The sequence below is a fragment of the Centruroides sculpturatus genome, unplaced genomic scaffold, assembly GCF_000671375.1.
Source record: "Centruroides sculpturatus isolate CEXI.00-Female unplaced genomic scaffold, Cexi_2.0 scaffold727, whole genome shotgun sequence".
NCBI classification, from domain to species: domain Eukaryota; kingdom Metazoa; phylum Arthropoda; class Arachnida; order Scorpiones; family Buthidae; genus Centruroides; species Centruroides sculpturatus.
In genome coordinates, this window is record NW_019385161.1 from 354,764 (window position 1) to 367,162 (window position 12,399).

General features: G+C 31.8%; 1 protein-coding gene across 1 annotated transcript in view; it reads left to right on the forward strand.

Annotated features, from left to right (window-relative positions):
• The window catches only part of LOC111635613 (NEDD8-activating enzyme E1 catalytic subunit-like), a 37,554-nt gene extending 29,377 nt beyond the window's left edge, over positions 1 to 8,177 (forward strand). The window contains exons 12-13 of the mRNA XM_023380623.1: positions 469 to 587; positions 7,996 to 8,177. Coding sequence (XP_023236391.1) covers positions 469 to 587; positions 7,996 to 8,099 — 223 coding nt within the window. The 3' untranslated portion in view covers positions 8,100 to 8,177. The remainder of the gene's footprint in view (positions 1 to 468; positions 588 to 7,995) is intronic.
• Positions 8,178 to 12,399: the final 4,222 nt, after the last annotated feature.

A 12,399-nucleotide genomic window follows, 5' to 3' on the forward strand; every position in this document is an offset into this window, starting at 1 on the left:
TTTAATTAATTTATCAAAAATCCATTTATTTATTATGTCAGCTACTCAGGAAATCCATCAGTAGTAATAAAAAAAATGTTCGGAAAAAAGCATGTTTGAAGGTAGTTATAGTATCTAGGTCACGCGTTACCCCCAATATCACATGTTTATTTTTAGTGATACATGTTTCCTGTGCTTTTTAGAAAATTTCCAATTAGTTTATTCAACAGATAAATGTTAATTATTTTATTTAATTTAAAATTTCAGAGAGTTTATGAAAATACTATATCAAAACCCAATTCAAGTTAAACAGTTTGACAAATTTGAGTTAATCAGTCTTGATTTAACATGTAAATCCTTACACTGGAATGATCGGAGAAAGAAAATGACTTTGAGTTAACCAGGTTCCACTGTATTACAATCATACAGTATATTTTCTATTCAAAATTTATAAAATATGTTTACAATCAATTTTGGTTCTATAACTAGACAAATGAAATCTCCTGGAATTACAACTGCCATTAATGGAAAAAGGAAAACTCTTTACATTCAATCAGTAGAAAGTCTAGAAAAGCAAACTCGACCAAATTTAAAAAAGTCATTAAAAGGTTGGTTGATATTATATAGTCGTAAATAATATAAATTCTAGCAATATTATTTGTGTATTTTATTACTTATTACATAGTGAATTTGAAAATATTCTTAATATTTTAAATGGTAAAGTATTATTAAATGAAATTAATGTAACAATAAAGTAAAGATGTACACATATACAGTAGTGTAATCAACATATATCAGATCAGCAGATGTTGGATTACTAGATTTTGAATAAAAAAACAGAACTACAGTACATACAAATACAAATCACTCTAATCACACAATAAGTAACTGCTGTTTATCATATGTACTAAGTCAAATATCATTTCATTGTACAAGAAACTATTAATTTTTTTTTGCTTTTAAACACAGTTTCAGGCTTTTTCTTGCAGTCTCAAAACCAGTATGTCAACAGCTGCTACATCATTTTCCTCAGCTCATACGTGTTAAATGCACTTGCCATGATATTGGGCTTTATGACACAAACATTTGGTTCCTCTTGTTCCTTGTCATTGTCATTTAATTTCATTTCCAATGAGCCAATTGTTTACATTATCTACAGTCAGGTTTTCAGGTTTGTCAGTGCACAGTTCAGCAATGGTTTCTTGGAGGTCTGCAATTTCCATATCATTGCTGACAGAGACTTCTTGAACTGTTTTAATTTCTTTTTATGCTAAGCTAACAATGGCATTGTAGGCTATAATTTGATTTTTAAAATTGCCAACACTTTAGTGCAGATGTGCCATCAAACTCATCTAAACAACAGGCCATTTAATGCAACTGGTAAGATTCTTATGGGCCACATCACATTTACAGATTTTCTAAAAATTATAATTTGAAGTGAGAATGCTGGAATATAGATAGGACAATTAAAATACATTATGTAGTTCATTGAATTCAATTCAACAATATATAACTTTTATAGTATTGCTTTTATTTAAATTTAAACATTTATTTTATTTAATGTACATATTTATAAAACTAAAATTAACTGTTTTTACCAGAAACTTGTCGACGCTTTCAGTTAGCTCCTCCTAGTTTTTCAATATCCAGATTCAAAGACTGAGAACAAACAATTTACATTATGGCAGACAGATGTTTATCAGTTAATCTTGATCTGTAAGCCGTTTTATTTAATGCCGTTTTCATGCATGAAAATAATTGCTCATGTAAGTACATACTTACATAAAGCATAAAATTTGTGCAGCAAACTTTTTAATTTTCAGGTATTTTTCATATAAATAGGAATATATTTTGGGAGTTCCTACTTCTCGATATTTGTCTTTTAAAATCGAATCATTCTGGAAATCAATTAATTCCAGTTGTATTGGAACTTTTTCAACTTCGAAAGAAAAAGGTCCAATGAAAAGAGAAAAATTTCTTGTAACTCTTTGAAATCATCAAAATGTTTATCCAATTCATTTTCAATTTTTTTTCAATTTCATCAACATATTGTGAAAACGAGCAACTTTGATTTTGTGCTTTTATCTGCTCACATGTAAGAAAATATAACAACTTTTTTTTTTTTCAAATGATTTTAAACAGTCAAGTGTTTTTACAAAATGTGCAATTGCATCATACATGCTTGCAAGGCAAAGATCAATTAATTAATAACAATGTTATATTAGGATTATTCAGATGGTCTTAATTTCTGTTAAAATGGTCTTTTACCCACAATGGATTTTTATAACCAATATATTTTCGTTGTTTTCATCTTTCATTTCAAGAAATAATATTGTTTCCCCAAAAGCAGATAGAAGCTCTTCAGAACTTTGTGGCAGGATAACCAACGAACTTCTGTGTAATAAGGAAGATATTCGAATTTGGATTCTAAATCTTTGAGGAATAAAGTAAATTGGTGATGGTTAAGTGCTCTCGATCAAATAAAGTTGACTGTCTTTGTAACTGTTATAAGTACTTTGTCCATTTTTAATAATTTTAAACAGAGAACTTGTTGGTGAATAAGGCAAAGGAAAACCCTGATTTTCGGTTTATCTGGATATTCATCTTGTAATTTTTTCTTCAGTTGTGACACAGGTCCTTTAGTTTCATACGTCATTGATTTAGTGCCATCACTTGTTGCAGAAACAAGCGTGTCAAGAGGAAGCTTACATTTTTCTAAAATGCTCCATCAAAAATATCTTCACCAGTTGTTGTTTTGTGAAGAGGGATAATTTTCAACAATACTTCAGTTATCCTCATGTTATTATCACAACTATGAATAAAAACATCAACTTGTGCAACATGTCTTACATCCGTGCTTTTATCAATCACAATTGAAAAGTATTGGACTTTGGTATATACTTCCTGTAGTTATCAACTGACGTCATCTGCCATTTCTGTTATTCTGTCTGCCACTGTATTTCTTAATAATATCTCGAAATGCTTGTACCTTTTCTGGATAATTCAGCAGCTTTCATCATACATTCCTTGATTAAAGAACCAATGGTGAATGATTTTGAATGTTTTGCTAATAAATAGCTTATTTCATAACTGGATCTTGTTACTGATTCATTACTTTTTATGAATTTTGTAAGCACTCATTGCTGGCTGTTAAGCGAATTCATTGTTTTTAATTTTTCTTCTCTTATTTTTCCTTTGAAGCATGAAAATTGTTCTTTGTGATTAGTGCTATAATTTTGCTTAATGTTGTATTCTCTAGCAACACTAATTGTTTCTTTGCAAAATAAGCATGTAATCTTATTGTTCAATTCCACACAAAAATAGTTCAGCTCCCATCTTTCTTGCAATTTTCTTCCCTTGTCATCAATCTTTTGTTTCTTATTTAATGTTAAAAGTGACATTTTCTGTATAAAAATTAAGGTTTAAATTTAAATTTTAAAAATTTAAATAACTGCAGCTACATGTACTTACATTTTTTTTTGAATAAGTTAAAAAAGAAAACAACCCACAAACCTTTAAGCACCTCCACTGTGGTGGCTGTGCCTACTTGCCATATATGGCTCTGCAAGTGAAAAGACTTTTTAGCGAGTTTTGAAGCTTAGCATCTCTAGATTGAAATTGGCTTGAAGTTACTGGCGAGGTGCATAACCACGGTCTAGTCTCCAATGGTTGATCAGTGCATCACAGCATATGACATATCACGTCATAGCAACAACATGACAGTTACTTGCTATTTTCTTCATAACGTATTGTTTCCTGTATTTCATTTTATTGTAGAGCATCATGGCTGCGGGCCATGAAAAATAACATCGGGGCTACCAGTTTGACATCTCTGCTTTAGTGGATACATTTTCCTATGTATGAACAAGGTCCTAAATGACATCTTTGAAGTTAGCAGCCTTCAGTGAATCAAGGGTGTTTTCCTTGTTGCTTACAACACTGTAGAGTAGATTTTTTTTCATTATATGGGATCTTAACAGTTTTTATCACATTTTGATCCATTGACTGTAAGAAAGATGTTACATTTGATCATAAGAAAATCACTTTCACAAAGCCATCTTTAGACTTCAATTCATTTTCATTCAGATGTTCCAGGTATTTATCTAAAAGTAACAAAGCTTTCTGCAGAAACTTTTGCCATTGAAGAAACTTCTTAACCAATGGGACAAATTGCTTAAGAAACCAGTCAAGTTCTTTTGTCATCCAAGCATGACTTTGGTTTTTATATTTAACTGGAAGATTTTTGACATTTTGAAATGCCTTTGAATTATTAGACTTGCCTGTAACTGATAACTTAAACTTATATATATATATATACTGATGGAATTTTAACAAGGCATAAACATGATTTTTTTTCATTTTCCTATCAGGAGCATCAATTTTACTTGGTGGACAAATATATCACTGGAAAAAAGACTTCAGAACATTTCACCCTCATCAGTACAGAAGGTTTATCACATTCCATAATGCCGATTTGTATATTACCCATAGTTACAGTTGTAGGAAGTAGAATAAAAGCAACTGGCCCACATGCTGCTGTATATTCTGAGTTTTACTTTTTATAAGTAAGGTTTATCTATTGCAAATGTGCCACCTAAAATTTCAGACTTTTGGGCAGGTTATGTAACTACTTTTTCCGAAGCAAAATATTTGCAAACTCAAATTATTAAAGTGTGCAAAAATCATGGTTTTAACATTTCACGATATGGGATACAGTCAATTCTCAAAGGAAATGATTCTCAAGAGCCAGGACCGTCATCAAGTGTTTCAATTCAGCCCAGAAAAAGGAATGACCCAAGCCTCACACTGGAGGTGATAGCAAAAGTGTGACAACTGATCAGTGGTTCAAATCCAAAAACCCAATAAAGTATTGCCCCGAATGTTGGAATAGCCCAGTCCACAGTTCATGCCATCATTCACAAGAATTTGAAACTGGAGAAATGCTATAAAGGTCAAGTTCACAAGCTGCTGTCTCATCATATCCAAGAACAAAAGACCAACTGTCGAAAACTGTATGAAAAGTATCTTTTGGTAAATGAGTGGCAGTTTGTAGTCACTGTAAAGTACTATATTATTTTTCCGACTTTCCAACGATTATCGACACTACTGCGTGCCGGAAATAGCCGTTCCCTAACGGGTACTTTACGCGGATTCGCGTTAGTGTGCCAGGCCTGGACTTTAAGCGTGCACCGAATTAAATAATGACAAAGTTTGTCAATAACAAAATCAAATATTTAATTAAACTTCTAGTAATAAACTATATACAGTATTTAGTAAAAATCAAACAATAATTTATTCAATGAAATTCAACAAGAATCAATCCGACAAACTCAAATCAATCTATTTCTAACTTAATTCTATTCCCCTTTGGAATTCGACAAAATCAAAGAATTAACTTATAAACAATAATTCTTATAAATTAAAGATCCTAATCGTCACCTCAATATACTAGGAACCTATTTCCTCAAACTCTCAAGACTTTCTATAATCGTCGATCCACAAATCGAATAACTTCAAAATCCTATCGGACACCTCTCTCGTTCACTGCTACGAAGCTCACCAAAGCTCGTTGCTATCAGGAATTCACCTCGTTCGTTTTCACTTGAGTTAGAGGCTTTATAGTGTGAGGTGACGTCACAATTCTGAATGAGCTCACTCTCCTCATTTACATACTTATCTGTAACATTAAATTTTTCTTGTTTATCTGGCAGATTATTTTCCGACAATACTTCGCTAACCTTTTACATTATTCTTTTTAACAATTATCGGGATGCTTTATTCTTTTAAGGTTTAGCGATTCCTAACTGGGTTGTGGGGTTTTCCCCCCCTTTTTCTCGGTGCGGACTTACTTTTTTCCGCTTGGGAAGCGCAAGTGTGCGCGAGTTTTTCTACGGCGCTTTTCTTTCGTCGGTGAGTTGGTTTTTCTTCTATTTTTAAGTTACCTAAGGTGAATGGTGAGGAAACCTTCGTCTTAACTAAACATAAGCCCCAAACAAAATATAATGAAAGCAAAATAAAAGTAAAATAAAAATAAAGCTCAGACTTGGTTCCTTACATCACGTTTGGTCTAGTGAAACGAGCTCTGGGAAGTCGTCGTCCAAAAACAATGGCAGGCTTATGGAAAGCCTGTAAGGAGGAATGGGACCGTTTGGACATGAATGTTTTTCAAAGAAATCTACAGTGGAAACTTTGATGTAGGGCTATAGTTTCACAACATGGTCATCAGATTGAGCATAATCAAAACTGACGCCAGGGCGTTTAGGTTACTTTATAGGCCTCTAAATTCGGCATTATGTAATGCGATCAATCCTCTGTATTACAGATTTGATCAGGGCTAAGACTGAGTTCTACTGTTTTCATAAATTTTTCATCATAAAGTTCAATGACTTCAAAGTCACAAGAGTGTTTCTCATATGTTGTGCTTAGCAAACAGAATCCAAATTGTTCTTTGAATTTATCAAGCCAGCCAATACTGGCATGAAAATTGTCTTTCTTTCACAATTTCCTTATAGCAGAATTTTGCTTTTTCTTTAATAAATTCACTGAAAATAGGAATGTATCTGCTGCATTTCTGGTGAAAACAGGTGTCAAGAGCATCTGCAACTAAAGGATACTCACCAGATCGTGCAATTTTCTTATCACTGCTCTTGTCATCCAAATCTTTAACAAATCCCTTAATTTTGTCCTGGTTATCTTGTTAATCATGATCGTGATTGTTTTTACATATTAATCAAGATTGTGACTGTGTATGCAACAAACAACTAGCAACTGATAGTACACACATACATCAGTCGCTCTCTCTTTATCTCATGAATATATTGACAAATGTAGAAGTATCGGATTACTGGTCTTGTCAGATTGGTGAGTGACACCGTTGAGACTCTACTGTATTATGCTTTTAAGATTGTTTATTCATTGATGAGAAGCTATTTGAAAAAGTTGAGATATTCTGTTAATTTTTCTTGAAGTGATCAAAATTTCAGAATATAAACTTTGGACTTGAGCTATTGCAAAAAAGGAAAAGTTTTTTTAGGTATTTAAAGTTTTTAAGCATAAACTTATAGGATAGAGCACTGGATTTAATTATCTGTCAGTACTTTCCATACGTGAAAGGTTGTTTTAAATAAATCAAATATACTATTATTTTTTAGATATACAGTAGAGCATCGATTATTTGACTCAATTTGGAACTCAGGTTAGTTGGATAATCGAAAAGAATGAAAAAAATACATTATTAGTATAGTATATTAGTATATCCCATGTAATTAGTATATTAGTATATTGCTATTAAACAACTTCGTGTTGAATTTTCATCGATGTTAAGCCTAACAATTTTTTTTAAAATAATAATCGTTGCTATTGTATCGTTAAAAGTTATTTTTGAATTATTTTATTGCTCACAAAACAAACAACCATTCATTATTAGAAAATTAAGTCTTGTTTAAATACTGGCCTCCCTTCAATGGTGAGTCGATGTTGCCACCTAAAACATGCAAAAATTTAACAAAAATAATATTAAAGTAGCCAAGACATAGCCAAATATTGTAGTGTCACATCACTAGCGGACATTTAAAATTTTCTGACTAGAACGGTCGGTTAACCGATGCTCTACTGTAAATACATTTGTAATGAGTAAGGATGATTTTATTCATATTTATTTTATAATCTTTTATTGAAAAAGCAAATCTTGTTTAACATTTTTTTAACTGCTATGATATTTTTATTATTATTTGGTTATAAAACTTTACAATACTATTGACAAACATATGAAGTAGGCCTATTTAAATTTGATTCTGTTTAAATTTTTAATTCCTTCAATGCAAAATTTATTACTTTAATTTTGAAATATAAATGAGTGATATAGGATTAAACTAATTGTTTAATGAGAAAATACAATTATGCCATATTTAATTAAGAAATTTAATTTAATTGATTCACTACAACAAGAAATTTTATCGTAATAAATACTTTAATTTTGTCTAATCCTGCAATTTCCAATTATATTTTTATTTCCAGAACTTGGTCTTATCGACGGTCAAGAAATTCTAGTTGCAGATGTTACCTCACCAAATTCTTTATTATTTAAGTTACATTTAGTGGATGAAATGCAAGCGGATTAAAATATTTAAATGTGGTCCTGTAAATATTGTTTGTAGGACGGTAACTGTGTGTGTTAAATTAAAAGAAAAGTGTAAAAATTCGAGAAATTTTCTTTTATTCTGACTTTAATATTTTAAAACTTGAATTTTTTTTCTAATTAACAGATATATTGTACTCTTAAGCTGCATTCAGACAGGAACATACAACATGAATGACATAACATGACATTGTTATTTGCCAAGAAGACACTTTGGGGTCAACAACATTGTTAGGCTTGGAATTAATTTCAACAGAAGGAATCTTACATTCAGCCAAATCAAATTGTAACATTTCTGGGTGCATAAGAATGACAGGAGAGGAAAATGGCATAAAGCATGTTGGAGGATATAAATTACCAGGATTGTGGATTCTGGGTCGTCAAAAATCTGCCGACTCCGGATATGTGGGGCACAATTTAGTTCAACCATTTGGAAACTTGATAACTCCTGTGTTAAACCATCCTACTCAGATTCAAAAACCACAGAAGTTATTAAGCTTGAAACAGTGTGAACAAAATTGTGCCACACATACACACAGTCTAACATCCATACATACAAGGGGAAAAAAACTGAATCTTTTGCATATCTCAACATTTAAAGGTGTTCCGAGTCTAAAAATGTAAAAATTTGGGAGTCATTTTTTGACCGATCACTACAATACACAACACAAAGTAAAAATTATGAAATACATATTTTTATATATTGATTATGTCGGTTTTGATGGTGTTGGCGTAGCTAACAGACGTGTGTCACATCGGCTCTTGTGTTAGTTCATGGAATCGAAGGTTTTACTTTAAAGTACATAAGCTTACTATGTTATATTCTGATGATAACATTATGTAAGATTATAGGGAAGGAAAGTATAGACTAGTGCAGCGGCAAGTCTCCGCACTAGTGGAAGGAAAACTACTGCAATGGCTATCCTGGTGGACTGTCACTGCGGAAGCAGAAAATTATTGTCAAGAGAGCAGCAAATACACAATGCATTTAAACCATGCAAGCCACCTTTCTGACAAGAGAGAAGGATATAGGAAACAGAAACACACTTACCAGGACACTGGGGAGCTGTAGCTGGACTTCCAGCCAGCTACAGCTCTTCAAGAAAAGTAGATAATTTCCTGGCTAAGATTATTAGCAAAATAAGGAGTTTATTAAGCTGATAAGAACAGATTCTATAAGAATGAAAATAGTCCTTTCCCAACTACATAAATTAATTTTCTTTTTGATTAGTTTAGTTTTACATTTTCATTAGACACAACATCCAATACATGGACAATGTTTGTTCTGGTGAAGGTTTGTAAATGTATATGTGAGATCCATGATTTTCAAGGATATTAGAATCCATTTTTAAGAAATTTTTCATTTAACATCCGTCGCGATCGTAGAAAACATCGCACAGAACACGGATTGAATGACAGCTTTATCAACAACAAACGGATGAGAATCTTAACGGCCAGTTGCAAAATGATAACATCCGATTGTGAAAGGAGAGGAAAGGGACACCGTTACATTAACGAAAGTCATCGCTAAACTGGCACCTGCAAAAGCAACCTTAGTTTCTAAACAACTGCCGGTAACATTATTGACTTTCTCAGGCTAAATGCATAAAAGGAAGAGAGAACGACAATTTCGGGCGGTCATCCTAAGGAAAGGTGTTCGATACACCCGCCATATCCGGTGGATACCGATTGACATATCAAGTCGCCTCATAGAACAGACCTCTTCCAAGCCATTATCATCGACGACTCGCCATACGAAAAGGGAAGACGTCGACCTCCATACTTTACTGCTACCCTTGCAAACGATTTTCAACATCAAAGTCTAAAATAATAATCATTACATAGGGATGTGTTGCTGAAGTTTTTTGGGTCTCAGAATTTGAAGAAGAAAAACGAACAATGCCAGTTTGTTTTTAATCAAATGCAGGATCCACACGTTAAAGCTTATTTCTTCTCTTTACATAGAAAGTGTTTGTTTTATTAAATTATTAGCCTCTAATTTTATAGAAACAAAAGTATTATTGGCTTATGATGATATAATATTGAAACGTTTAATGTATATAATCCACATAATCTATTGCTATCGAAAAAATTAATGTTGGGGTAACCACGAGAGCACTGATTAATTAATTAATGATTTAAGTAATATTGACAATGAATTACAATAGACTCCCCTATAACACTGTTGATAATTCCGTGTTATATAAATTCCATGTTCTACGAGTCTCTTAAATTTTACAAATATGTGTGCCGGGCTGTGAATGGCTCACGTATTTGTAAAATTAAGTGACTCGTACAACATGGAATTCATATAACACGGAATTATCTACAGTGGGTCTACTGTATTTTGAAATGTAGCGACATTTATTTACGAACGGTTGGGAACACTGGTACAACTGCTGACCTCGATAACTGACTGATATTCGAACCTTTGTTTTATTTGATTGCCGATAGATTTCTCCAACTAACCGACGTAATAAATAAACGGATTTTTGATGATAACAAACAGATCGATTGTAGATGCAAATTATTGCAATTTGGAAAAAAAATTAAATTTGAAACTGGTCATGCATTGATCAAGAAACTACTGTTTTAAAATAATGATATATTAACATAAATATAATACGTCTCAAAATCTGATAATATATTAATAAACCAACAAACGCCTAAATAATTGGGATATAATATGGCTATAATTAAATAATAAATACAAATGAATTTGGTATAGAGGTAAAGCGTTAGGCGCCATCTCTTATCTAAATTAATAATTATAATTTTTAATAATTTAATAAATAATTTAGGACAGTTTGCTGATTCGCGATCAAACTTCGAAGTTTGGGAGAAGATAACTATGAGTATTAAATCTATAAAAGATAAAGAAAATAATATAAATAACGAGATAACAAAAGATGAAATTCGCGTTACATAATCGTAAAGCACCCGGCGAAGATCAAATATCAATACAAAGTGAATTTTATACGTATTTTAGCGAATATTTTACGGATTATTTTATTTAATTTTAGCCCTTTTGTCAATAATTTTACTTATGGAAAAATGATTTTAATTAGTAAAAAAAGAGTGATACGGAGAGGGAAGTGACTAGTTTTAGACCGATAACGCTTTTAAATTTAGATTATAACATTTTTAGTTTTATAATCGCGAAGAGGCTTGAGGAATTGTTTAAACACGAAATAGTGAGTACTCAAAGCGCTGGAATTAAGTCGTAAATTGATGAGAAATGATAGGAATATGGGAGGATGGAGGATATGGGATATCAAGAGCATAGAGTACTCTCTACAGATAGCGCATATGCCCTAATGAAAAAAGAACATCCGATTTTTTTGTATTATAATATATACTTGGATCGATATCTAAAAGGATTACTCGGATGGAGGGACAATTTCCTTTTTTAGTGAGTAATAAAAAGAAATATAAACGTTGGCGTGAAATAATAAATTGTTTTATTGATAAAAACGGGATTATAGTACATAATAATAAAATTCACCCGACAATGATTTATAATAATATACACAAACAGCAAATTATTAATAATAATATGGTAAATTCTGTTTTTAATTGGAACTTTGTATGAAAAAATGTACAGGATCTTCCGCTCGAGTGGTCAGATCTCACCTGGAAAATATTACAGTAGAGAGTCGTTTATCCGAAACGTCTGTTATCCGAAAGTACAGTGGCTAGAAAATATAGTGTCGAAAGCGCTTATATTCCTCCATTATAACCGTTCGGTCCATACATCGAGGTTAGTGACGTCACAGACAAGGTGGCGCTGATGTCAATCGTAGTGCTACTTTCGCTTTGGCTACGTGATATCCTTACTTACAAGAACATCGAAAGCGATTAAATTTGTGCTTGTAAAGTGAATAAATCCTTAGGAAATGGCTGAACAGAAACTTTACTGACTTGTGTATTTCTAATTTATAGATATTACTCTACTGTAATTTTTAATTCTTTTATTTTTGTCGAAAAGGGTGAGAAATCTACATGCATATTAATCTGTAATTTTTTAAGAGAGATTTTTCAAATATAAAGTGTATATGCATGGGTACTTGGCAGTAGACTAATAATCGTTTATTTGTACATACTTAATTTTGTAATTTTATATTGGGACAATAAAGTAACATTCTGCCTTTATATTTTATATACTGTGTAGAATTTAATTGTAATTTTAATATTGCTTTATACTATGTCACATAATACTGTGAACAGTATACAGTATTATGTAACTGATGGCATTTGCTTAATAAATTCTATTTTAGGCCCTC